Source organism: Podarcis muralis, chromosome 6, assembly GCF_964188315.1.
Source record: "Podarcis muralis chromosome 6, rPodMur119.hap1.1, whole genome shotgun sequence".
NCBI classification, from domain to species: Eukaryota; Metazoa; Chordata; class Lepidosauria; order Squamata; family Lacertidae; genus Podarcis; species Podarcis muralis.
In genome coordinates, this window is record NC_135660.1 from 23858304 (window position 1) to 23885732 (window position 27429).

A 27429-nucleotide genomic window follows, 5' to 3' on the forward strand; every position below is an offset into this window, starting at 1 on the left:
TAAAAGAAGAGAATGCTATCAAGATTTACTTGTGGGAAAATAAGAAGTGTCAGGAAAAAAGTGTAAAAAAAAAAAAAAAGCTTGTCTGGATGACGAGCACAAATAATGTCAAAGCTGAGAAAAAGCCAAAAATTCCAGAAACATCATAATGTAATGCCATCAGAGTGTGGGAAGATGACTACAGCTCATAACTTTGCAACATGCTGGCAGAAAACCAAAACCAGCAGAAATAATTTACTTACTTATTTTAAATATTTGTAAAACTGTCATAAAAATACAGTACAGTGTACACCATGCAAAAATTGCAACAACCATAAAAACTTAAAATAACACATTAGTAAAAACATCCATAAATACTGTTTGGATAAAAGAAAATTCAAATTTCAAAGGTCTGTCTAAACAACACTGTTTATAGGCAATGTGTAAAAGGCGACTAGGATTATTCCTCTAGCGGCAGGAAGTGCCACAGTACAGGGACTGCCACACTCAAGCCTTGGTCCCTAACAAAAGCTGGCCAAACCTCAGGGGCTTGGTGAACCATCAGAAGTGCTCCATCAGACAATATAAATAATTGAGGTGGTCAATAAGGGATCAGAAAGTTCTTCAAGTACTTTGGGCCAAGTTGGTTAGGGCTTTGTGAATTAACACAAGAACCTTGTACCTGCCTGGTGGCAAACTGGCAAAAATTGCTTGATTACAGAAGTAAGGAGAACACTGGCCCCATTCCCATGGACTTTGGAACAAACATCTGAGGTCCCAAAGCCCCTCACTCTCAGGCCCACCCAAATGAACTTTGGCTCTTCCCAAAACTGAACCCTAGGCTGTTTGTAAGGTATGCATCATCAAACAAATACCCAACATGTGGCCCCTTTAAGAGAAACTGTTAGAAACCTGGACAGCTGAGTTAGAGGTGTGCCCTGGCTGGAGGAGTCAGTTGCTGCTTTGTGTGGCTCCCAGGCCTCATCAAGAATAAAGCTGAATTTGCCTTCAACTCAGCTTGCGGTGTGTTCACAGAAGCAGCAAAAGACAACAGAAGTGCTACCCATTGTTCCCCAAAACTGAGGCTTGGAGTCATAATGTGGATTTATAGTGCAAGCAAGCAATGAAGAAACAAAGTGCTTTAAAAACAAAATAGCACCAAGCTATATAGACAGAACAGGAAGCGGCTTACTGGCGTAGTTCCATTGCTCCCCATTTCCGTTTCAACCACCCCAGATGTTTCTGTCCTTCCACCCTCACCACAACCAGGAAGTTGTGGGGCTTTTGGGTGGCTGTCTGCTTGGTTTTTAATATCTTAAACTACCATTACTCCAGTACTGAACATAAGAAGAACCCACTGGATCAAGTCAATGGCCATTCAGTCCAGCATTCTGTTCTCACAATGTCTATACAAAATCATACTACTGGTGAGCTCTTTGACTGAAGAGTGAGTAAAACAACTTTTGCTCAGGAGAGACTCCTGGCCTCCAGATTTGCTTTTCGGTTACGTTATCCACTTTGCCTAATCTAGCAGGGCAAAGCAGCACCTTTCGATATCCAGGGAAAGGTGGTGGTTGTTGGTTTCACACTTGGCTTTTGACGCCTTGAGTGCAATCCTAGGCCTGTCTACTCAGAAGTAAGTCCAGCAAAGTTGAAGAGGACTTGCTCCCCAGTAAATGTGTGTAGCTTGCAGTCTAAGAAAGAAGGGAAGATAGAAAGAAGGAAGGAGTGTGGGGTGGGGAAAAGATGAAGACTGCAGAAATAGAGAAGAATGGATAATCTAAGATGTGAAATAAGATTAGCATGTACAGAGTCTTTCAGTCCTACATAATTCAGTACAGCCATGTAGTTCTGCAGTTCAGTCCCAGCTATGCAAATCCATGACCACTACACTTAATCAGCCAAACACATTTAGAGCAGCCTGCTTATCTATGCTTTAAAAAAAGAAAGAAAAATCCCTAGATTCCAGAAAATGGTTTTATATGATTTACCATCCATACACGGAACCATTTTTGCCTTCCAGTTCGAAGAGCAAAGTGTGGTTTTCAAGATGTCACTCACCTGCTGTAAGTAAAGAAGGAAGTGCAACGTGCTGAACAACATCCTCTAGGAAGAAACATTGCCGGGCTATGAGGATTGCGACAAAGGTTGCCAATGAATCATGGAACGACAGGTCACTCACCTTAAAGGGCAAAAAAGGACAAAAATGTTGCTAATTAAGCAGTTCTATACTGAATTAAGCAGTGTCTTCTATACTGAAAGGAGAAATCCACTCCCACAATCATATGACTCAGCTGGCAGCAAATGAGAAGGTGACCTCCCACAACCACAAGAAAGATGGGGGAATTACCTGATATCTGGACCCTTGATACAGATCTGTTTGCTTGAATGTCTGAGCACCAGGTTATTCTGGAATCTCGATCATCAGCCATCCCATCCCCTTTCCCTCATTTGTAGGTACAAAACATGTTGCCTTGATTTATTATGATTGTATTTTGTACTGTTTGGCTGTATTTGTTTTCGTTTCTTTTTTGGAAAACTAATCAAAAAAGACTATGCATAAAAGGCAGTGTGTGTGTGTGTGTGTCTGTGGCAAAGGCTGGGGACTGGTTCAGACACAACAAGAAACCATGATTTAGAATTACGTGAGTGAGCCCTAGGAGTGTGGATATCTTCCTCTCACATAGAACACAGAAAGTTGCCTTATACTGAGTCAGGCCGTCGCTCTATTTTATCAGTTGTGTCTAATGCAATTCCTGACAGGTGCTCTCCAGGGTTTCAGACAAAGATTTTTACCAACCCTACCTGGAAATGGCACATCTTGCCTTTTCTTTTCTTTCAGTGAGTTTCAGCAATTTCCATACTTCTCCTTTCATACCAAACCTTCATTTATAGTTAGTTGTTCATGTGCATGATTTTACTTTTGCATGTTCTGTGTATTATATATGCTTCATTGCACGGGCTTTATTATGCTATTTTTATTACCTTCACTTGTCTGTTAAAATCTGTTTGCTGTTTCTTTCCTCATTTTTTTTTTTAAATTAATTTTATTTTATTTATTTATTTGGCTATAACCTGAACTTGGTTGACCAATAAACTTTGGATTGGATATACTTACTTCTGTCCAAGCAAACATGCCCTCCAAACCAGAATTGCAAGCCATAGTTTGTTGGCTGTAACAGATGGAATTCCAGATGGCATTAAGTTATTCAAGGGAAACTCTAATTTACTATACATTTAAAGCACATGGCTCACCCCCAAAGGATTCAGGGAACTACAGTTCCCAGGATTCTTTGGGGGTTTGTCATGTGCTTTAAAACTTTACGCATATGGTGTGTACACATCCTGAGTTGTTTCTTCTGTGCTATTTTGTACTTTCTCCACTGTATGAACCCAGCTAGTCAGATAAGCAAGGCTGATGACATCGCTAGGTAGTGAAATCAGATTAGGCAGCGTACTGCTGGCCCTGAGAACAAATGAAAGAGTATTGTCCTTACCTAAGAAAAGGGAGGAAGGAAACAACATGTCCCAACAGTTAAGGCAACCACAGCACAGCATAGTGTGACAAAGAGAGTCCACGCAGTTGTCACTGCAGTGAGAAATGTTCCTTGCGTCGCTGCACTGAAACAGCTTCATTGCCGCATGTTGTAGCAAGACAGGGAACCATGGCCTACTGCTCCAGTTATCTTCGTAAAGGAGAAGGAGGACATCTGAGGAAGTCTCTCTCCAACAGAAGGTTGCAGGTAAGGGTGTTTTGGGGGTGGGAGGTGGGGGGTGGGATGGGGAACAGGCTAGCCATCCCGGACCTTGGTTCTTAAACCACAGTTCTTAAACTAACCAAGATGAGATGCAATGAGAAATTGCATCAAAAGCAGACACAAGGGTATGCATGTAGAAGCCCATTATACCAGAAAAGGTCCGCTGTTTATTTAAAGCTTCATTTTGGCATTGGCTGTCAGGACTGCGTATGTTAGTGATGGGGCGAAACCATGGGGCCAAATATTATTTCTGAGCATCCTTGGGGGTTAAGTATGAGAGCAGAAAATATCTTAGGTATGTGGGTGTTAGTCACATAGAGGACAAAAGTGACTGTCATCCCCTTTATTTCAAATAGTAAAATTCCACTGGTCTGCATAATCTGAGGCCTAGTTGCAGGCAGGTTGCAGGAAGCCAGCATACATTCCATTAGATCCATTCCTGAATTTCTAATGAACATTAGTGGAGATGTCACAAAGGTGGAAATAAGAGAAAATACAATGAGTTGTTCATAACTAAGTTATAAACTAAGTTTATAACTCTTCAAAATAGTTTCCCCTTTTATTTCTTGGAATTGTTTCTACTTTGCTTCCAATATAAAATTACCAAAACATCTGCTATACAAAATTTAAAAAAACAAGGCTTGGTTATGTGATAATTCCAGATGGCCAGCCATAGTAAAGATATAGGTACTTATCTACTGATAGAAGCATTTTCTGCACTTACATCCACACTGCAGAGAAGGTCATTAAACCCCCAGACATGGTTTGACGAACAGCAAAGGGCTTTCAAGACCCCTAGCCATTCCGAGCTTAGCACTGTGCAGCAAGCAGTTAACTCTGCACACAAACTGGCAATGTCGTTGATTCTAGAAGAAAACAGAAAAGATAAATTAATGCTAATTGACTGACAACAAGATAGATGATAGATAGATAGATGATAGATAGATAGATAGATAGATAGATAGATGATAGATGATAGATGATGATAGATGATAGATATTTCAGTAGTCATAGAATCGTAGAATTGTAGAGTTGGAAGGGATCCTGAGGATTATCTAGTCCAACCCCCCTGCAAGGCAGGAATATGCAACTGTTGTATACAGGGATCGGACCTGCAACCTTGGTGTTACATCAGCACACTTTAACCTACTGAGCTATTGAGACCACCAGTATGCTCCTTAACAAGGGACGCATGGTCTAAACCACAGAGCCTAGGACTTGCTGATCAGAAGGTCAGCGGTTCGAATCCCCACAACGGGGTGAGCTCCCGTTGCTCGGCCCCTGCTCCTGCCAACCTAGCAGTTCAAAAGCATGTCAAAATGCAAGTAGATAAATAGGTGCCACTCCAACGGCATTTCCGTGTGCTGCTCTGGTTTGCCAGAAGCGGCTTAGTCAATGCTGGCCACATGACCTGGAAGCTGTACGCCGGCTCCCTCGGCCAGTAAAGTGAGATGAGCGCCACAACCCCAGAGTTGGCCACGCCTGGACCTAATGGTCAGGGGTCCCTTTACCTTTACCTTTATGCTCCTTAACCCAAACTAGTCTGCAACTAGTGAGTCAAGACAACCCATAACATGAGCGAGCAGAGCTCAAGTTTTTTTCCCTTTTCACTAAGATTTTTAAAAGAAGGGAGGGAGAGAGGGAGGGGAATTTAATGTTCAAAGAGGCAGCTTGGTCTCTGCAATGTCACCTTACCTGCCTGTATCTTGGTGGCCCATGCATACATTCATCAGTGCATTACACACAAAACTATAGCGACTAGGTGGATTGTCATTCAAGATCTTGCCCAACATTGAATAATTGAGGCTGTGGATTGAGGGATTCTCAATAAAATCCAACATGAACTCTGGATCCCATAACAAGTTGGAGTTTGAGGGCTGAACATTGCTATAGATGGTTTGCTTCACTTTTGAGCAGGCACTACTAAAATAAAGGAAAAGGGAAGAGTTGGGGAGGAAAGTACAAACACTTTGCAGAATTCAGGTGTCTTTGGCCTATCAAATGTTTATTGAAATATGAGTTAAATAGCTACCCAATATTTTGTATATTTCTCAGGTTACTAAGCACACTGGCTTTCAAATTTTAAGCACCTGAATGGGCTTGTCAAAGAAGTCAGATATATACCTACATTGGGAGAAAAATTGATTAGCCAAATTCTGACGTCAGAAGTGCAACTGCAAAATCTGAGCACCGCAGAATCTTTTGGCTTGGATTAGATGCTCAATATGCTTGGAAGTTCATCACTCACACAACTTCATAGTTCTCAAGCTGGATCTCAGTTTTAATCAGTGCAATAAATCATACAATTATGTCTAAATTAACCACAAAACTCTTCTAAAACACTTTTGTATTAGTAGTAACAGGAAAAACAACAGCAGTGCTTACCCTTTTAGCTTTATACTTAATCAAACGTTTTATGTACTGCCTGTTGAGCAGGCATTTCAAGACAGTGTATAGTAATATAAAATATAATGCCAAAAATATACAAATTAAAATTAAAACCTAATCAAACCATCAGTGAAAAATACTTAAAATTCTACAGTGGCTAGTATTAATAGCCAACAATGGCCGTGCTGAACAAGGAAGTTTTTAACATGCTGACACTGTAACAAAGTTGGTCCTCTCAGGTGAGACCATTCTAGAGTGTTGGTGCCACCACAGAAAAGGCCTTCTTCCTGGTTGTTGCCAGATGTACGCAGTAGCACAACTAGGAGAGAATCTGATAATGTTTTCAGTATGCAAGAAGATCTGGATGTGAGATGTTCTGCTAGAATAATATATATATAAAAAAACAAGATGGAGGATGTACCTCAAGGAAGGACCCCTAGACAGGAAGCTATTATTCTACTGAGTGTCAAGGGCTGGAAGTCTACAGCCCTATTCTATATGCAATGTCACTTCACATAATGTACAAAAGAAAGGTTTTGGCCAAGATTTCAGATTTTTTAAAATTAAAAAAACAGTGCCCAGAAACTCATTTACAGACTTCCTTCAAGCCCTCTGGGGGATGGGCATGGGGGGAATAAGAAGAGAATGAAGCAAGGTTTCAAATTAATCTTCAGCCTCTGGACCTCCCAGTCTTGAAAAATCCTGATCGCTACCACCTTCCCCTGCAATAATTAACAGCTGACAATCTACAAACATACTCTGTCCAGTGTTTATTCAAAAGGTTGGTTGCAACTGGGTAGTTCAGGGTGTATTCAGCTTGGAAGGACACCAACCTCATGCTCATAATAAACACATATCAAGGCTCTTTTCCTTCTTTAAGTTATGTGAAATGTTTTGTGAAATGAAGCAGGCAGATTAAGAATTACTATGATTCCAAAAATGACAGTGCTATGATACTGGAGTTTGAACTAAAGCAGCATTCCAATACTACAGAAACATCCAGTCCCAAAACTGATAACAGGAGAAAACAGTACTGGTGGTACATTTGCAAAAAGAATCCTCTGTACCACCCCCAACCCCCACAATGTACCAATACTGCATAACAGCTCCAAAAGATGTGGGGGAAAGTAATACTAGGGCTGAATCTAGACACATCAAAGAAGTGTTTCAGTTTAAAGCGTTGTAAATTTAAACAGGGAAAACAGGTGGGGGGAAATGGGATTCCACGTCACCATCCGGTGGCACAAAGGTATATTGCACATACACGCATATAAATCGCTTTTTCTTTACCCGTCTAGCTGAGTCCTTAACAATATCATATTTGTTGATAGGATCTAGGCAGGCTTCCTCAAACTCAGCCCTCCAGATGTTTTTGGCCTACAAGTCCCATGATCCCTAGCTAGCAGGACCAGTGGTCAGGGATGATGGGAATTGTAGTCTCAAAACATCTGGAGGGCCGAGTTTGAGGAAGCCTGATCTAGGAGGTTCTGGCATTACTGGTTTGGAGCAGTAATGAAACTGCAGTAATGAAACTGCCTCCATAAGGATGGAGGATTTTACAGACTTTCTATCCAAGTGATTTGACTAACCACGGCAGCAGCTAGGTGACCACTAATATTCACAGACCAAACAACAATGCTCCCAGGTACATGATGCCCTTGTTGCTTTCTTCCATTGTCCAGAGGCTCAGACTGTTAGTCACACTTTGGACACATCGAAAGAAGTATGAAATCATGGTTAACTTGTCCCATCTATTTCAACAGGACCTAGGTGCAAATAACTTGAGTTTTGCTCCAACCAATATACGCCAATTCCACAGAGATTAGTCTCTCAGAGCAGCTTACATGCAGTTTCCTCTAAAATATCATTATCAATACACCATTGGTTCAAGCGAGACCTGAAATCATGATGTGCTTTTAGAGTGCGGCATGGACAGATTCAGGGCCAGCCCGCCAATGAGGCACAGTGAGGCAGTGTGCGGGGGCTTCCCCTGGCCGTCTCCAGATGTCGGAGGGGGGACAGAGGGGGTCCTGCCTCAAGTGGCAAAATATCCTGGGTCAACCCCTGGACAGAAGCCATATGTGCCACAGGTGCCAGCCCATGGCCAGAACAGTGCAGAAGCAAGATGTTCCATGGATGGAAGAGATAAGATAAAGTAACAGGCAGTAGAAGCCATAGTGATGCAAATTAAAAGGGAAGAGGAAGATGAGATAGAGCCAAGTCTGAAAGCAGTGTTTTCTCTGCATTGTGGGGCAGAGAAGTGAAGGGGTAGATGAAGGCAGGAATTGATGTCTGTCTAAATCAGGAATGGAACCTATTTGTCATTGATTAAAATTTGATTGTGCCACACTTGTTTGTTATTAATATTGTTCTGTATGTTTTACTTTTATGTACCTTAAATTTGATGTAAAAACTTTAACAACAACACCTTTTAAAAATCAGGAATAGAGAACCCTGTGGCCTTCCAGATATTGGACTCCAAATTCCATCAGCCAAGTGTTATTCTTTCTTAAAAAGGAATAGCAAATTTGTTAGCTTCTGCCTTGCCAAACAGCCCTCATGCTTTCTCAGTCACAGATTTTATGAAACACTTCGAATGCTCCTTAAAGACAACTTGTTTATACTGGAAAATTTAGAGCGTTGCAACAGTACTTTTTTTTTAAAAAAAGCAAGCCACTAAACGCTGCTGGATCACAATGGGCTTTTTTCATGACAAGTTCTGGAAGATTTTGAAGATACAATTCATACAGAAAATGAGACAGTTTATTCTTTAAAAGGGGAAGTTTAGTTAAAATTGCAACGCTTAAATAGGAAGTCACAGGCTTTTTACATGCGAACTGCATGGGACATTTTGTACAGGGGAAAGGCTAAAAGCCTGAAGTAAGATATAGGTAAGACTCAAACTTCAAATAAATTTCAAATGTTAAGATATTCAATGTTTTACTCTGTGTGGAAAGCCATGGGCTTATTAGAAAGCTATTTTAATATAGCAGGGAGAATGACATTGGACACTTCTGCTTACAAATCTACTGCAATTGCTCATCAGAGACAATACAGGAGTTTTCTAATGATTTGACTGGAAACTTAAAGGCACAGCTCCTCAAAGCAGCAAAGCCAAAATTCATACAATTAAGTCAAGTGAATTAACTCTTACGTGAGTTAAAATACAGTAAGATTAAATGTCTTCAGTATAAAAGCACTAGGTTTTTTGCTGTTTGAAGTGTAATAATGGATTAAGCCTTCTATTTCAAGTAGTGAATTGCAGTAGGCAATAGATATAGGATAACAAAAGCACTTCTCAAATTATTCTGTGCCTTTGCTTTACTAAATAAATTCTTCTATTTATGGAATATCACCATTTGGAGACCAGGACTTCTACCTATTTAAGTATGGGCACACTTTCTGAAGACACCAACTCTGTAGGTTAAATAGGCATAAAACACAGAAATCATTCAAGAGAATAAAAATTTGAGACTAAAATTCATTATAGTAATATACAAATTTAAAAGTGTACCAATCCTGGTTTCTAGGAAGAGGTTGGGGTATTTTACAATCCTGGGTTCTGGGGGAAATCTGTCTAAATTATTAAATTATAATTTTTTAACATTGTAGTAATTTAATAACACTGCATTATGCAGTGTTTTGGTCTGGTTTGGATGCATACATCTTGGCTTATTAAGACAAGATATGAATGAGCCTTGTGCCCAAACACTCAAATCAACTTCAAACTATGGTTTAAGGTGTGATTTTGTTCTAATCCCAGTAATCATAGTTCCCCTGCTTGGATGAAATGGGAAACAATGGTTAATCAATCCTGGGAGTCTTCAATTTTAGTGCACCTGGAAGAGAAGGGGGGGTGCATCTCCCTCCTTCATGTGCACCAGCCAAATGAGGGAAGGTGGGCAGCTACCATGGAGAGGGTCTTTTCAGTGATGGTGCCCCTGTTACAAAGCATGCTCCACTGAGATGCTCCCCTGACAACTACATTGTGGTCTTTAGGGCCACCAGATGAAGACCTTTTTCATTTCCCCAAGGATCTTGTGTTCTAAAAATATGTTCCAGTGTTTTTTTAAATGGGGAGTCTACCATTTCTCTTGTTGCCACCCTCCAATTTCTATTGGGGGTGGTAAGTGGAGAAAAAGCCTCAGATTTTCTCAGGACTGGGTGGGCTTGTATGAGTCCATGGGGCAGTGAGCAAGATACAGTGGTACCTTGGTTCTCAAACTTAATCCGTTCAGGAAGTCCATTCCAAAACCAAAGAGTTCCAAAACCAAGGCGTGCTTTCCCATAGAAGAGAGAGAAGAGTTTGGATTTGATATCCCACTTTATCACTACCCTAAGGAGTCTCAAAGCGGCTAACATTCTCCTTTCCCTTCCTCCCCCACAACAAACAGTCTGTGAGGTGAGTGGGGCTGAGAGACTTCAGAGAAGTGTGAACAGCCCAAGGTCACCCAGTAGCTGCATGTGGAGGAGCGGAGACGCGAACCCGGTTCACCAGATTACAAGACTACCGCTCTTAACCACTACACCACACTGGCTATTAGAAAGTAATGCAAAATGGATTAATCCATTCCAGACTTTTAAAAACAACCCCTAAAACAGCAATTTAACATGAATTTTACTAACTAACAAGACCATTGATCCATAAAATGAAAGCAATAAACAATGTACTGCAGTCACACAATCAATCAATCAGTAGCTGAACTGGGTTCCACACAGTCACAAAAGCAAAACAAAAAGAGCTGCAAAAACAAAAATGCAAAAAAAAAAAAAAAAGGAAAAACAGACAGACCTCAGAGTAACACTCAAAATGGAAGTGTGGCACTCAAAACAGAAGTGTAGCACCCAAAACATTCAGCTTCCGAAAAAAGTTCGCAAACCGGAACACTTACTTCCAGGTTTGCAGTGCTTGGGTTCCAAGTTGTTTGAGTACCAAGGCATTTGAGAACCAAGGTACCACTGTACTGCATTCAAACAAACACATTAATTTACATCAATAGGGAAATGAATGGGTGGCTTGGGGACAAAAGTTCTCCCCAGACTGTAACACACAAACATGTCTACAAGTAAGCCCTACCAAAAGTAACTGCTTAGATGAAACCAGGGGTAGAAACAAGTTTTCGAGTTTTCAAACTAGAACGAACAGAAATAAAAACAGGCGAAGGCAGAGAATATATACAAGGCAGAGAATGAATACAAGGAGCAATTAATATATCAATGTATGTTAATGTATGAATACACTCCAACTTTTTAGATCAAATTTTGCAAAGAAGAGCTTGTGGCTACCAACCTGAAAAGATCTCCAAATTTGCTTCTGAGATGGCTACAGGACATGTAGAGATCATAGAGATACGCTAAAATACATCTTTCTGGGGAAGAGCATTCTGATGGATTAACAACGTGTTTGACAACACCACATAATCTGTAAAAAGAGAAGAAAATCATGCAGGGCTGATGACAGAGAGTGGTATAGTCCCTTCATATATCAGAGCTAAGAAGTTTAACACTGTGTGTTTCTAAATCACCATTCTGAGCTACCAAGCTTAAGGAGGATGCTGTTTACATCTCATCCTATATAAAGAGCTTACTTTCCCTTTTATCTAACCATCACTTTTTTCCAATGCACTTGGGAGTCCTTCAGATTATTTAGTAAAGAGGAAAAAATGCACCGTGGACTTTCCTACCTACTGGCGTGGGGCTTTAATTAATTTGATCCTCTTTAGAGCCTAATAATTGTGGTACTTAAGTGGAAGGAGATGAGCATGCCTAACACACAATTCTCATCAACCTCATAGAATACAACAATTCTCAAGATTCCTTCAGAGGAATCTATTAGTATTAAACGAGCTCCAAAAATAAGTAGAAGATGTGTAGTTTTAAGGAAAATAAACTGAAGCACCATTATCTAAATGCCAGTAATCAAAAATTTCCTAATGGCATGAATTCATCCAACAAATCCCAGTATAAGTCCCTTTACTAATTACATTTGAATTCCTGAAGGAGTTCAGAGCATTCACAGAAAGGAGTTCAGAGCAGGCACACGGCCAGCTCCTCAGGGAAGGTGAGGCTACATGCACACTAACCGATCTGAACCACAAAAATGTAAATTTTCTCAATCCAGAATCATCCCTGCTTATCCTCAACATGCTGTGTTCAATCTAGATTGATTCTAGATCCTGTCATCATAAGGTTAGGTGGGGTTACTTGATACATGTTTGGAAACTTTCCCCTTGATTAGGTTATCTACTCCTTTTCCTCCCTGCACATGCCTCAGGTGAATGAAGAAGGAAGCGGCAACAGCATATACACATTAGTCCAGTGGCCCACCCATTGCTGGGACTGCCAAATCTGTTTTCACCTGAACACACTGCAGGGTAATGCATAACCAATCTGAAATGCGCTTGTATTTATTAATTTTTTTGAATGAAATTAGATTTGCAGGAACAACCTCGATCAAGGTTGTGTTTGGACTATGTAGAATAATAATACAGTGGTACCTCGGGTTAAGAACTTAATTCGCTCTGGAGGTCTGTTCTTAACCTGAAACTGTTCTTAACCTGAAGCACCACTTTAGCTAATGGGGCCTCCTGCTGCCGCCGCGCCACCAGAGTGCGATTTCTGTTCTCATCCTGAAGCAAAGTTCTTAACCTGAGGTACTATTTCTGGGTTAGCAGAGTCTGTAACCTGAAGCGTATGTAACCTGAAGCGTATGTAACCCAAGGTACCACTGTACTTCTACTCACAAGTTCACTGGGTGGAAGGGGTCCACACCACTAGACTGAAGCTGGTCATCTGTGTTTATGGTTAATAGTTTCTGCTGGCTCTGCTTATATTTCATTTTGTTTCGTATGTAACCCAAGGTATAATAATAATAATAATAATAATAATAATAATAATAATAATAATATTTTTTATTTATACCCTGCTCAAAAAGCAATTTCCCCAGTCTTCACTGATTCTATAACAAAATGTCATGTATATGCAGCCTGAGAGATAAAGGTGCATCAGTTATATTCCCGTTCTTTACTATAATGGCAACAGCAATGTACATTTGCATTCCTGGCTATACAAAAGTTTTGTGTTTACCACAGACTTTTCAAGCAATACTAAACACTGTTTGCAAACTGAGAATGCACTACTTCTAGCATGTAAGAAAGCTATTAACATTGTGAAGTCTTGGAAAAATATTACGACTACAAACCCTTCAAAAACCTGAGCAGTTTGGTCTGGATTCAGAATGAGGCAAGCATGGTAATGTCTCAGGACAGCAACGATGCAAACACACAATCCTGTTGTGTAACTTCCTGCCAAGCTGGAGGACTTCAAGAGAAGCTCAGCTTCCACCACACTCAGCTCATTCAGCAGCTGAAATTAAATATATACATATATATGTCTTGGTTACATAAGCCTCCCAGGCCCCCCCCCCCAAAAAAAAACATAAAAGGAAAAAAAGTATTAAAGGCAGATATAATGATGCAATGCCTCCTTCCTGCTGTAAAGGAGTAGAAACATGGAAAGGAGATAGAAAAAGCACAACACTGTTTTTCATCATGATAAAAATCATTATGTCTAGACCTGGGTTCAGGTTCTTAAACATAGGAAATGAAATGTAAGCAGCCTTCAAATAAGTTACTGTAGAAGTGCAGGAGATTTTGTTTTGTTGCCCTGGAAAAACCCTTGGCTTCTTCTATCTCCATGGAAGAAAAGCATAGCATCTGAAGCAGTTCTTTAAAAATATAAATGAAAGCTGTTTGATATAGCAGCTTCTTCAAAAAGGGTTTTAGTGTGAAGTACCTTAAAGGGGTGGTACAACTTAACTCAAGCGCTGTAAGAACTGGTTTGGCTCTGCAATTGCTACTCAAGTCATGGGCAGAGCAATCCAAATCGCTGGTCCACCACGATGGACAGGGTTGGATAAGGCAGAAGTGTCCCAGCTTTTGACACTGGAGGAGCTCTCCCATCAACAAGGAGGTCCTTCCAGGGAGAAGTCCCACAGCAGACCCAACCAAATTGTGGATGAGCAGAAGCTACCACTGGTGGCATTTGGGGAATGGGGATGGGCAAGCACAGGAGCTGCTAGATCATGTGCCAACCATGCCACTATGCTGTGACAGCAACAAGACTTCCACTTGCCCAGGAAAACCTGCTCTTTACTGCTGAATCAGAACAAACCTTGGGTTTTCCATGGATTTGATGTTTGCTCTGATTTAGCACATAAGAGTGGGTTTTCCTAGGGAAAGCAGTGAAGCAAACAGAAAACCACTTGGACCCAAGCCTAGAAAGCATGGGACAAGCGGAAAGCTTTCTATGCACAGGGCTTTGCAAGTGTGGACCAGCCCTGAGTGCTGAAACAGTGAATGAGTGTTCTTGCCTGACACACCTCCACCCTGGCCAGCACAAGCAGAGGGGCTATTGAAGCAGCAATGGCCACACTGCTCCGTCAAACCACACAATTGCCAGCCAGGGATGCGGACTGACACCTCTGTGGCTTACTTGGCATCAGTTATGCGCACTTGACATTTCCGAACATATTTGACTCTCGTACTTTTTTGCATAAAAGGGGAAACTGATATCATGTTATGTTAGGTGCAGGGCTGGATTTAGGTTTGATGAGGCCCTAAGCTACTGAAGGTAATGGGGCCCCTTTATATGTCCAGCTGTCCTTTGTCAACAACAAATTGTCGCTGTTTTTTGTGTTGAATATATGCTATATGGTAATTTGTGGACCTAACAAGTACCTAAAGCCATTTGCACATAACAAAATATGTATTTTATCAAAGTAATTGATGTAGAAATGAGCAAACCAGTGATATTTTAGGGAGCAGGCTAGCAGGCGGGGTCCATTACTTACATCATAGGAGCCTACACAAAACAAAACACTGTTGCTGTATGTAGGTTTTATTTTATTTGTTTTTTATCTTATCTTTTGGAAATGTACATGCGGGATGTACATCCCCTAAGCTACAGCTTGTTTAGCTTATACATTAATCCGGCACTGGTTAGGTGCATTCACACTGGCTGTTTGCAGGTGAATTAGTGCTGGAACTATGGGGTTTATTGCTGTAGTGTTCAGTGCTTTTTTTCTGGGGGTACTCAAGAGTATGCTGTATGGGCAACTTTTTTTTTTCTAGAAGAAAAGCACTGGTAGTGTTTGAACCTGACTAAGAGAAGTTTGGTATGAACTTTTCTTCTCTGCCTCGGGCAGCCTTAGTTCATTCCTAATATTTCAGTGTGGACCGTACAGAATGACACTCTAAAGTAGTCTATTGCTGAAGTTTTTGCAAACCAAATTACTATGCTTTGAAAGTACAGGCGTGAACACACCCTAATACTGAGCATGTTTACTTTGACCTAAGTTCAATGGACTTTTCTTCCCAGTAAGAGTGTTTAACATTACAGCCTTAGTTTAAGATTACCAGATAATAATAATAGTAATAATAATTTACTATTTATACCCCGCCCATCTGGCTGGGCCTCCCCAGCCACTCTGGGCGGCTTCCATAGAAACCAAAAATACAGTAAAATAAGATGTCCCCATTTCCCAGGGACAGTCCCCAGATTTACAAATCAGTTCCCTAACAAAATCCATTGAAGTTGAAAAGTATCCCTGGATTCATTGATTTACAAATCAATCCCCTCACAAAATTTACAAATCAGTCCCCTAACAAGATCCATTGAAGTTGAAAAGTGTCCCCGGATTCATTGAAAAAAATCTGGTAACTTTACCTTTGTTACATACTGCAAAGCACTTACTATTATTGGTGCCAATTGTGGGGGTGGGGGGAACCGATTAGGCTTTTTTGCGCTGAAATTCTAAAGAACATTACTGTATTTTTTATTGTTTTATTTGTGAACGAACTTTGAAGCTGCTCTTAAAGCTGGGATGGAAATAATTTAAATGAAGAAATAAGTCCCATTACCTGAACAGCAAAGTCAATAAGCCCATTGATATTTAAAGCAGGCTCCATTAGATCAAAGATAAGCTGTATGTGGTGAGCCAATGGAAGATGATATGATGTCCCTGAAGCAAAACTAGTAATCTGTTCCAGAACATTGTTGGAGATCTGTTTAAAAAAATAAATAAAAATGGAACTGCCAGTAAATTAAAGCACTGCACCAGCTGACGTACCATCATGCCTACAATCACATTCATTAGATTTGTTGTTTTGGATCATTTCCCTAAAGCCACAAACAACAAGCGCAACAACAAGTCTTCTGTATCCTGTCCTCCCCCATGATTCCCCAAAATCTGCTCCAGAGGATCTCACCACCTTTTGGGGGGTAGAAGGAACAGGAATGGGAGAGGAAACTCCATTGCATGCACCAGTGAAGCTACAGCCACTGGATACGGACCTGAAATTTTACATACATTTGCCATGCTCATGCATCTAGTTCACAAAAACCTATGCCATAACCAAATCCAAGGTGTCAGAAGACCCTTCGCTATTTTTGCCAAAACAGTCTAATGGGGCTACCTGGTGATGTAGTGAAAAGGGAATGCAGGTGAATGCTGCTCCAGGTCTTTTGTGTTTTTTCCCACAGCAGGAGCAATAACAACATCTGCCAGAGCATCGGGGTAATTGATGGCTCCTGCTTGTTCTGACTAGTGAATGCAGTGTTAATGAAGCTTGCAAATTTATGACAGATTAGCACAGAGGAAGTAAGAGAACGAGGAAATCAACCCAGAAGAGGCTGGATACTTCTTTCCTTTTCATTAATGGGGTTCCTACTTCATGCTACCTGCTTAAATGGGAACACTTCTTTGCATGACTGTTTGTATTTCTGATTAAAATCTAAAGGTCCCTTTTGAGCTGGCTAAGGATAGTGCTAATGGTCTTCCTCATGAAATCCTAGAATTGTTCCAGTCTTTCTTGCCTCCACTTCAAAGTGAACATAAGGAAGTTATTAATGTGCAATGCATCCCAAAGAAAACCACTGCTCCAAGATAGACTAACACAGCTGATCCTGAAATAAAGATTGCCTGCCTAGATTTCTGATTTATACACTGATTGCCAAAACATAGTGGAATAACTACTGATAAAAGCTTGCAAATATGCAAGCTCTTTACCAATTCATTTGACATGCAGGCAAGAACCTCCAGCTTTTACTGACTGACTGCAAAGGCCTTTGGAATTTGGAAATCCTGGTTCTGGCTGTTTTTTCACGTGGCCAATGTATGTATCAACACATTCTTAGAAACATAGCAGCTGTGGAATCTTACTTAAAGAGACATGTGGTGGAGGCCATTAGCCACAGTTTACATAGTGATTATATGAATTGTCATTAAAAGGCTCTATGAGGCATTCCTGGGGCAAAATAAACCATATGTGATTGCAGACTGAATTCTCTACAGATTTAGCGAGATACTAGTCAGGCTGCTCTGTAAGCCTGGAACTTCTTCCCCCTTCTTCCTCCCTCCCACCCACCCTTCCAAAGCCAGACTGAAGAATTTCTTTGCAACATATTCCTTTAGAAATGCATTTTCTGTAAGCACACAAAGGGCCCATTCATACTGTGTGTATACCAAGCTTCCTGTACCTCCATTAATTCTTGTCCATTTGATGTTCTCCTCCAAATCGCCACACACCTTCCCCTCCCTCAATCCAATTTTTCTCATATCATGGAGACTCCAACAACTATGAGAAAATGTAGATTGAGGGACAGCAAAATGTAGGAAAGTGATGAGTTGGAGGAGAACCTTATATGGACAATGGATAATTAATGCAGGTACAGGAAACTTACCATCCACATTAAACAACAATATGGATGAGCCCCAAATCTCTACTCTTCCATCTTCCTCCCCCCCCCCCCCCACTTTTCTCCAGTTCATGCACACTTTATATTACGACTGAAACTTCAACACAGAAATGGAAAAGATTGCAATTTCTACAGTGGAAAATACCTGACATGTCACTTGATGCTGATCGAAGTATGAAAGCTGTTGCAGTTTTGTAAACACAGTCTCTAATGTCGGAAAGGTTTCCTGTTTGTTCTTCCTGACTTTCTGCCCTTCTTCTCCAGCTAAAACATTTTTTGCACAGTTTATGGCAAAGTCTAATCCAACAAAGATTTATTTGAGAATAAAAAAACATAAATTTTCATTGCATGCACCATTGGCAGGGGAAAACTGCAAACACATTCCATATTTAGAACGTCATTGTTTTCTTTAGAAGACTGAACTAAACTAAATATTTTTTTAAAAAAATAGCAAACAAATTAATTTGGTTCTAAAGCTTGAGCATGAGAGTGCAAGTTCTTATCAAGAAGGCTATTAACACCGATACATACTTAAATTGTTTAATGTGTCATGAAAGACAGCCATAAATATAGTTTAATTGGTTTATGTGTCATGCTACATGAAAAACAACAGAAAATATTTGGCTGCCTTGAACAGGATAATTCAGACATGATGATTCTGCAGAGTTCGTAAGGGTGCTTCTCATAACTCCCTCTATCCTGGTTTTAAAAGGACAATGAAAGCTCAGCAATGGGCATTCGGGTATTACCGCTTGTTTCTGTAGTGCTTTTCTTATTTAGGATTTTCAAGATATCTTTGGTAATCTTCTTTAACTGATGCCTTGCCTCTTCACGTTCCTTGCCAACACCATAAAGAAGAATCATGCGCTGGTTACATTCATGACTTGAAGATTCATCCTTTTAATCAAAGAGAAAATACAATAAATCAAGAAGAAGCTGGATAGGAAACAGAAAACAGTGATATCTTAGCAAGGAATTGTGAGAATAATGTAGTAGGACGAGGTAACGTTGGATGAAAAGCTATTGAAAAAAACAAATCGGAGCTTTGCTTAACATGTTGAAAAGTGTATCTCAGGGACTTACATAAAGAGAAAACAAATCTTAACCTAGTGTAAATATTGTTTATTTGTTTATTACATTTATATCCTGCCTGTCCTCCAAGCAGCTGAAGGTAGCAAATGGGTTGACCTCCTCCCCATTTAATCCTCTCAGCAAACCTGTGATATAGGTTAGGATGAGAGACAGTGATCTCCCAGTGAGTCCAAGGTCAGCCAGTGAGGCTCATAGCTGAGCAGGGATTTGAATCCTGGTCTCCCAGGTCCTAGACCATTTTTCTAACGACCACACCACTGCTGCACACAAACTTGTATATAAAAAAGAGGTGCATATGCAAACAGAATGCACACATTGCTTTCACATTTCATTACTTTAACTGAATTCTATTCCTTTCATAAGTCACTTCTCTTTTTATCTATTCAATACATGAAATTAACCACAGGGGAGGAGGTCATTTTGAACAGGGGTTCCGTTCCTGACCCCCTTGCACATCGGCAGAGCGCGCATAAGCCCGCGCTGCGCCATTTTCAGGCCACTTCTGGTTCAGCAGTGATGAGCATGTGCGTGGTCACATGTCAATCAGGCACCTATTTGTAACAGGAGGATTGCCAATAAAGCCCAACTTGGTTACATCTCATTTCCAAAAGAGGACATTCTCAAAAATGAGTGGATTATTTGCAGGGAAGCTAAAAGATAAAAGGCCACTGTGGGGAAAAGAAGCTGGAAATAGATGGGCCAGCAGGCTCATCTTATGGTCTTATGTTCCTGGACAGATTTCTGGTCTTCGTGGGACTGCAGCTACTGCAGAATGCCACTGCCTGATCTCAAATCACAACTCCAGATTTCTTGCGAACTTCTGGACCTAGTACATAAAGCTCTAGTCTAAACAACATGGAACCCAAGTACACCCCAGACATTGCCTTCTCCAGCTACTGCCCCATCTATCTATTAAATTCTGCTGAGAATGGCCTTCTTATTATTCTGACTATAACTTCTGTTGGGCAGGCAATGACACAAGACAGGGCATTCTCGGTGGTGGCCCCTCGCCACAACTGTGGAACTCTCTCTCAAAGGACACTTGGTTTTCCCCCACCTCCATGTTAGCCTCATATAAGCATTAACTGTAAACAAAAACAAAAACCACACAGCCAGCCCCTTGGAACGTGATTTACTTTCTTGATGTTACTGCCATTTTGTATATTTATTTTATTTATTTGTATATGTCTCCAACACTCTAACCACTCTATGCCATACTGGTTTGTGATGTTATGATGCTCTTAACATTTTCTTTTTAAATTGAATGATTAGCCACCCTGTGCCCCTACTGGGAGGAAATGCAGGATACAAGTATGAGGAATAATGGTAGCCCTGGCTCTGAAGAGGTGTCCGGTTTTCTCCATTTCCAGACTTCTGTTCTGTTGTAAATTTCTCTTGAGGATTTTAAAGTGTTGAGGAGGTTAGTTTCTGCATAGTGCAGATCAATAGTAATCTTGTTCAGTCTGCACACGGACGGATGAGTTCTACAGAAATACCATCTCTTTAAATTGCCCTAGCAACTGTTGCCTAGGCAAACAATACTCATTTAAAAAAAGTATGGCACTGCATCTATTCTGAAAGGGATGTACGTAATCTTATCTTCCACAAATCAGAAGGACATTTATTATGTTAATGTGGTTAAGTTGCACAACCTAGTTCCTGCCAAAAAGCTTTTAAATTACATTATGGTGTGTGCTTTTTGTTTTGCAGAACTGTTACTTAGCTGATTTACATTGGAGGGCGAATGCCAGAATCTACTAAAGCTGATCCCAGAACTGTTCTAGGGGAGCACCATAGACTTCAGTGTGTCTACCTTGGAATAATGGGATTGTACTTTGCAACATATATATATTCTATTCTTAACTAAAAATAAATAAATATTTCCTTTCGGGAGAAAGAAACTGAAGCTGTCACTCGGAATTTGAAACTGCCTCTATTCCAGCTGCTTAAAATCAGAGAGCATCCTAAGGACTTAAGCCCAGTACTTCCTCTTTGCCTGTTCTGATTCACTCGCTTGGGCTGCTTCTGCATGGGACAGATTATTTTTTTGCTGATGAAGTCTACTAAGTGAATATTGCCTCATGACAATCAGTCACACACCTAGACAAAAAGAGAAGACAACTGAGAACAGCACACTTTCACTTCCAGCAAATGCAACCATCCAAAACAAGAAAGCCCAAGTCCTCTTTTTTCTGCAGCTGATCAAGGTAACTTTATAATTTCTACTGTAATTTTTATTTGCCCCTGCATTCTGTACACCAGCCAGTTACTTGTTTTCCTGCTATGTTTCATGCAAACTTTATTGTGCTATATATTTTTTTTAAGTCCTGCAGTGTCTAAAAAGGCACGAAAGCTACAATGCTTGTGTGCCATGTTTTGGTGTAAAATGCTAGGCAACTATCGGTCGTAGAATTTACAGAGGGCCAAGTATGCAACTATCATTTATAGAGGTCAAATATATTTAATGTGACTATCACCTGCACTTATAGCTGAAAGCGAACATGAAACATTCCTGTTTCAAACAGTAATCTATTTAGGCTATATAGATAATGCAGAAAAGGGGGGGAAACACAAACATAAGCTATATTTTACATAGTTGTAGACATTCTAGTTCGAAAGCACACCAAAGTGCAAGTAGAAAAATAGCAACCGCTCCAGCGGGAAGGTAAAGGGCGTTTCCGTGCGCTGCTCTGGTTCACCAGAAGTGGCTTAGTCATGGTGGCCACATGACCCGGAAGCTGTACGCCGGCTCCCTCGGCCAAGAAAGCGAAACGAGGGCCACAACTCCAGAGTCGTCCACGACTGGACCTAATGGTCAGGGGTCCCTTTACCTTTACCTAGACATTCTAAAAGCATGCATACTGCCACTTCTCTGCTCGCTTGTTCTTGAAAAATTCCACTTAATATTAAAATAGCTTGGGCACTTCTATAGTTTCTAATGTTTTCTGCTTCAAAATGTGTGCTGAGCAGATTTTGTAATAAAGCTACTGTAAGATGAGGAGTGAAGCTGCATGGAGCTAATCTCCTTATAAGTATTTTGACATCTCCAGGTAAGTATTGTTTTTTATTCACGCACTCCTGGCTGCACAAGTTGGTTGCTGCAAATCAGGTCTGCCCTTCTGCAGAAATATATGTTTTTTCTATGCTCTCCCTATACAATTCAGAAGCAAATGCGTCTCCCGATGGGAACCATCCTCTGAATACACATAAAAGTACAAATCAGAAAGCCTAGGATAAAACTCTTCTATGAGTACAGTAGACATTTATGAGTGGCCAAAAGAGAGAGAGAGAGAGGAAATGCATCACCAACAGAGAGGGCAAAAGGTGAAACAGATCCACCCGAAATTTGCATGTGCTGACTCATATTCCTTAGATGCAAACTTAGAAAGAATTCATATAACAGAAATACAACGGAGCTCATCACAGTGGAGAAGACAGCAACCAGAGTGCTTTCACAATCCAGGTGGTAACAGTGGCTGGGCAACTTCAAGGCCCCTTCTCTTCCTTGTTCCGTCACCTTGACTCGACACCTTGTTCGCCTTCAAATAGAGGACACTCTCTGATAGATATATGTATCTCCTTAATGCTTAAGGCTCCTCGAAAAAAACCAAAAAACCCTATTCATTGATTTAACATTCATTCTTATTTTCTTGTACTTTTTAGATTGTACTTTTATTATTTGTTGTGAGGCGGTTGTAAGCCTATGGGCATTCATCTTGCATTTTTCCTGAGTTTGCTTGCATGTCGTCTTATTAATCGTTCATCATTCCTACACTTTTCAAGGCACTTCCCAGTCAGTTTCCAAACAAGAAGTCAGGGTGTGTGTGTTTTTTTAAAAAATGGATCTGCTATGCTAGGACAATAGTGCTTTAACTGAGTGAACCTAAATTTACAGTATGATCTGGATCCCAGGCCCCACCCCACAAAATGCTGACAGTCTGGAGGCACCCTTAGTCATTCAAAAATGTGTCCAGTGGATGCACATGGAAGACTCAGCTGAGTGGAGCCCTCCCAACTCCATGAGCCATGCATCATATCTAATAGTTTACAAAGAATACCTAGATAATTCCCATTTTGCTCCTATTTTGGTTCGAGTCGAGGCAACAAACCATGGCAAAACCCCTGGCTTAGCATTATGTCCAAACTAGAGGTTGAGGTTTGTTTCACTGCAAACAAAATATCCAGTGGCCGCACTCTGTCTCCGCGGTTGGAGGCTATTAAGTTGCCCAAACTTCAATACATCACAGAGGCATTATGCTTCTGAATTCCAGTTCCTGGAAACTGCAAGAGGAGAAAGTGTTACTGCGCTCAGAACATGCTTTGAGGCTTTCCATAGGCATCTGCTGACCTCGTAAGAAAAGGATGCTGAGCTAGATGGGTCGTTTGCTTGAACCAGCAGTCTCTTCTACTGTTTTTATGTGAATTCAAGGTTTGTTCTTGGGTTTACTAACTGGAGCTTGGAATAAAAATAGCATTATGTTTGAACCGGAGACAGTGGCTTATTTACTCCAAACTCCATTTCTTTGTCTTGGCATTTTATTTTAGGTTAAAAACAAAGAGGAATGTCAGAGAATTCATGTTCTATACCAATTATGCAAATCATTTTTTCAAATTAAAAAGTCAATAGGAATATTAGTGTAAAATAATATAAACACTAAGACATTCTGAAACCACTTAATGTATTTCTGCCATAATTTCAGGAGTCTAATATAAGGTTTCATCTTCCTTATCCAAGTAACATGGTTCACTGGCAGCACAATGTACACATGCCTGCTCAGAAGTTGGTGACACCAAGTTCTATAGGAGTTACTCCCCCAGAAGTATGTATAGAATTGACAAGGCCTTTAAAATTGTTTGTGACTTAAAATCTGAGCTTTTAAGTCTGATGTGTGACTGGTTTTACCTCTTTGTCTGCAGGTGAACAAGTTTTATGCTACCATTTGTTTACAAATTACAGTGGTACCTCGGGTTACATACGCTTCAGGTTACAGACTCCGCTAACCCAGAAATAATACCTCGGGCTAAGAACTTTGCTTCAGGATGAGAACAGAAATCGTGCGGTGCTGGCGCAGCAGCAGCAGGAGGCCCCATTAGCTAAAGTGGTGCTTCAGGTTAAGAACAGTTTCAGGTTAAGAACAGACCTCCAGAACGAATTAAATACTTAACCCGAGGTACCACTGTATTGTATTTAAATGTTTTATTATTTTATTTCTTATGAATCACCCAAAGGACATATGTTGTGTGGCCTAGTAAACAAATATTGCTCTCCTCCAATCCATTCAGTAGAAAGTAAGTCCAATAATATAAAGCCAAGGAGGGGAATTCAAGACTAAACCTTCATTTGGAAATAAATACATCAATGTGTGAACCAGATCTGTCATTCCAGTAAGAGATAGATGTGTTCTTATTTAGCATCAACCACAAGGTGGCCCCAGCAGTATACAGAAAAGCTGGCCAGTGACAACACAGTACTCTTGGAAATATACCGTATTTTTCTGTGTATAAGACTACGTTTCCCCCCTTAAAAATAATGTCAAAAATTAGGGGGTGTCTTATACATGGGGGCGTCTTATAGACAGAAAAATACGATTACTTTCAACGAAGACTTACACAAGAAAAAGTGAAAGTTGGAGGGGAAAGGTCTAGCTTAACATCACCTTGTGTGGCTTACATCAACACATGATTTTCATCCATTTTGCTTCTGACTCCTTGAGGATTTGCACCAGTTTTAGCCCAGTTCCTAAGACACATCAGGAACTAATGGCAAAGTCTTCACCTCATCCTGGACGGAGTTCCTACTTAAAGTCTACACTTCCACAATTGAATGTGGGGAAGTCATCGCCTTATTATAAAGGAACTTAACATTAGCACATCTTGTATCATTTAGATGCACATGAGAAGGTACACAGTCTCCCATGGCTCAAAATAGTGTGCTATTTGGAGTGCAGGACCTATCAGCAAGCAGGGACTTAGCCTGCTTTGCTACAGTGGAAAGCTGGCGTGCACGTAGGCCAGTGAATCTTCCTGAAAGAATAGATTCCACCTTGATGCTTGGGTTGCTGAGACCAGTTTTGGAAACGTGAAAGCAAGTAATGTGAAAAAACTAGTAGGTATCTGCCATGTTTATACACAACAGATATGAAGTTTCTCTGTTATGTTTACTTAAGCATGCAGGTTGTCTGTGCTCTCTACCTCATAACAGGGCTTTTTTATGCTTAAAAGGTTGTCCACATTTATTAAGTTCCACTGAAGAAAATAACATTTGCTGAAATAATGTGACTTATCTGCTCCTTTTGCTTTGGTAGGAAGAAAATAAAGCCCAAATGAAACCAGAGTACAGCTCTCCTGGAAACTTCAGCAACTGCAGCACCACCAACAGGATGAATCAAGTTCTTTTCCCCTTGTTGTACACTTTTATCTTCCTTGTGGGCATCATTATGAACGGACTGGCCATGGGAGTCTTTTTCCAAATATCCAGCAAGTCAAATTTTATCATCTTTCTCAAGAACACAGTCATTTCCGACATCCTCATGATCCTAACATTTCCGTTCAAAATTCTCAGCGATGCAAACCTGGTGTCCTGGGAATTAAGAGGGTTTGTTTGCAAGGTGACGCAGGTAATATTTTACTTTACCATGTACATCAGCATTATTTTCTTGGGCCTTATAACCATTGATCGCTATTTGAAAACTGCCAGGCCCTTCAAATCATCAAGCACCAGAAATTTATCAGGAGCTAAGATTCTCTCCGCAGTTATCTGGATATTTATGTTCTCTCTGTCGCTTCCAAACATGATTCTGACAGACAAGGAGCCGACACGCGAGAACGTGAAGAAATGCGCTGACCTGAAGTCTGACTTTGGGCTACTGTGGCATGAAATTGTTAACTATGTCTGCCAGTTTATCTTCTGGGTTAATTTAGTCATCATTGTCGTATGCTACACACTGATAACGAAAGAACTCTACAAATCCTATCAAAGGACAAGACGCACCGGGCAAGCAAACAAAAAGACTGTAAATATCAAAGTTTTCATCATAATTGGTGTGTTTTTCATTTGCTTTGTGCCATTCCATTTTGCGAGAATTCCTTATACTTTAAGCCAAACAAGAGATGTTTTTCGGTGCTCCACCCAGAACACACTGTATTACATAAAAGAGAGCACCTTATGGCTGACTTCCCTGAATGCATGCCTGGATCCATTCATATATTTTGCCCTCTGTAAATCCTTCAGAAAGTCTCTCCTAAATGTACTGTGGAAATGTGCAACCAAAACAAGAGGAGATCAAAGTACAGAAACTACTGACGATGAAACGACACCAATGTAGACCAACAAGAATTTCATATAATACAGCCAAGGCTGTTTAGCACCCTCTTCAATACACACATTAGCTTTAGAAGTGAATCTGTGTTTGTGCTTCTACTGAAATTATGAATCACGTGTAATCTGTGATACTAACAACAAGCTGCTGAATGAGAACATCTCCTGCCTTTTCCTGTTTAATATAGCTACGGGACACTGGAAAAACAACAACTGGATGAGTTGGAAGAAGCGTTTCTAATACTAAAAGTGCACAAAATAAATTGATATTCATAAAAACACAGTTGCATGCTCTCCGAAGTCTGGTAATGTCATTAGTAGTTGCACATTCAATGGGCTGCTTCAGATCCAGTGCCCAAGGTTTTATGGGGATTCAGCAGCCTGCAATGGCAAAGTGGGAAGGGCAATTGTTGATTGCACCCAAAGTCACTAAAATTACATAAATAAGTAAAATTAAAGGGCCTTTTAGCTTAACACACATTTGGGCTTTTTAGAGTAGATCCACTGAAATTAATGGACCTGAGTTAGTCGTGCCCATTAATTTCAATGGGTCTACTCTTGAGTAGCATTGGATACAACCCTATATATCTTTCTGTCTCCCAGGTTGGTTGGTTGGTTGGTTGGTTGGTTTGTTTTTAAAAAAACCTAAGCATTGTACTTTGGTTCTAGGATGTAGCTGTCACAATGATTTAACAATGGTGAATGTACAGAAGTTGTTTCCTTTTTCTGAATCACATCAGAGCCATCATTCTCTTGTTGCATGCTTGCACATTAACAAACAGCTTGTTGTAAACCAACTAGGACTTGCAAATGTGTCAAAAGTTCACTTTAAAATGAGTAATGCTTGAGCTTTATCAGACAGGGATATTTAGGGAATAAAAGTTATTCTGTCAGGAGCGCAGCTTGTTTCTGTTATAAAGAAGTTTGCTGCTTCTTGTAAGACTCTCACAAAAGTAAATGCAAGGACTGTGGAGGAAAGAAGCCCTGCCTACCCATGGAACTTATTGACATGTATTTTCTTTACGCTGAACTAGTAACTAAGGTTGTGTAGTGGCCCTACCCACTTATTTCACTTTTGGTCCCACCTACTGCTGGCATGCCCAGAAAGTTAACCAAGAAGGAATGCATCCCTTCAGC

The 27429-nt window shown here is 40.5% G+C and overlaps 2 protein-coding genes across 10 annotated transcripts in view; one reads left to right on the forward strand and one right to left on the reverse strand.

The window, feature by feature from the left end:
• Positions 1-27429, reverse strand: part of MED12L (mediator complex subunit 12L) — a 168554-nt gene that overhangs the window by 46214 nt on the left and 94911 nt on the right. For 5 of the 9 annotated variants that reach the window (XM_077929875.1, XM_077929876.1, XM_077929869.1 and 2 more), the window contains 8 exons: positions 18632-18779; positions 18028-18146; positions 16046-16189; positions 13327-13490; positions 11416-11547; positions 5433-5660; positions 4462-4603; positions 2041-2161 (listed from right to left, as the gene is read on the reverse strand). In XM_077929875.1, the coding sequence (XP_077786001.1) occupies positions 2041-2161; positions 4462-4603; positions 5433-5660; positions 11416-11547; positions 13327-13490; positions 16046-16189; positions 18028-18146; positions 18632-18779 (1198 nt within the window). Of the gene's footprint in view, positions 1-2040; positions 2162-4461; positions 4604-5432; positions 5661-11415; positions 11548-13326; positions 13491-16045; positions 16190-18027; positions 18180-18631; positions 18780-27429 lie in introns of all 9 variants that reach the window. The other 4 variants (XM_077929868.1, XM_077929870.1, XM_077929871.1 and 1 more) reach the window with 1 other exon arrangement.
• On the forward strand, positions 8913-26575 carry P2RY12 (purinergic receptor P2Y12). The gene is made up of 3 exons (XM_077929877.1): positions 8913-9016; positions 20685-21181; positions 25280-26575. Exons 2-3 carry the CDS (start codon positions 21056-21058, stop codon positions 26297-26299), a joined length of 1146 nt encoding a protein of 381 aa, XP_077786003.1. The 5' UTR covers positions 8913-9016; positions 20685-21055; the 3' UTR covers positions 26300-26575.

Coding starts and splice junctions, on each gene's coding strand:
- P2RY12 (XM_077929877.1), top strand. CDS start 21,056: ATGACAATCAGTCACACACCTAGACAAAAAGAGAAGACAACTGAGAAC. Junction 21,182..25,279: donor TTTTTCTGCAGCTGATCAAG/GTAACTTTATAA, acceptor TTGCTTTGGTAG/GAAGAAAATAAAGCCCAAAT.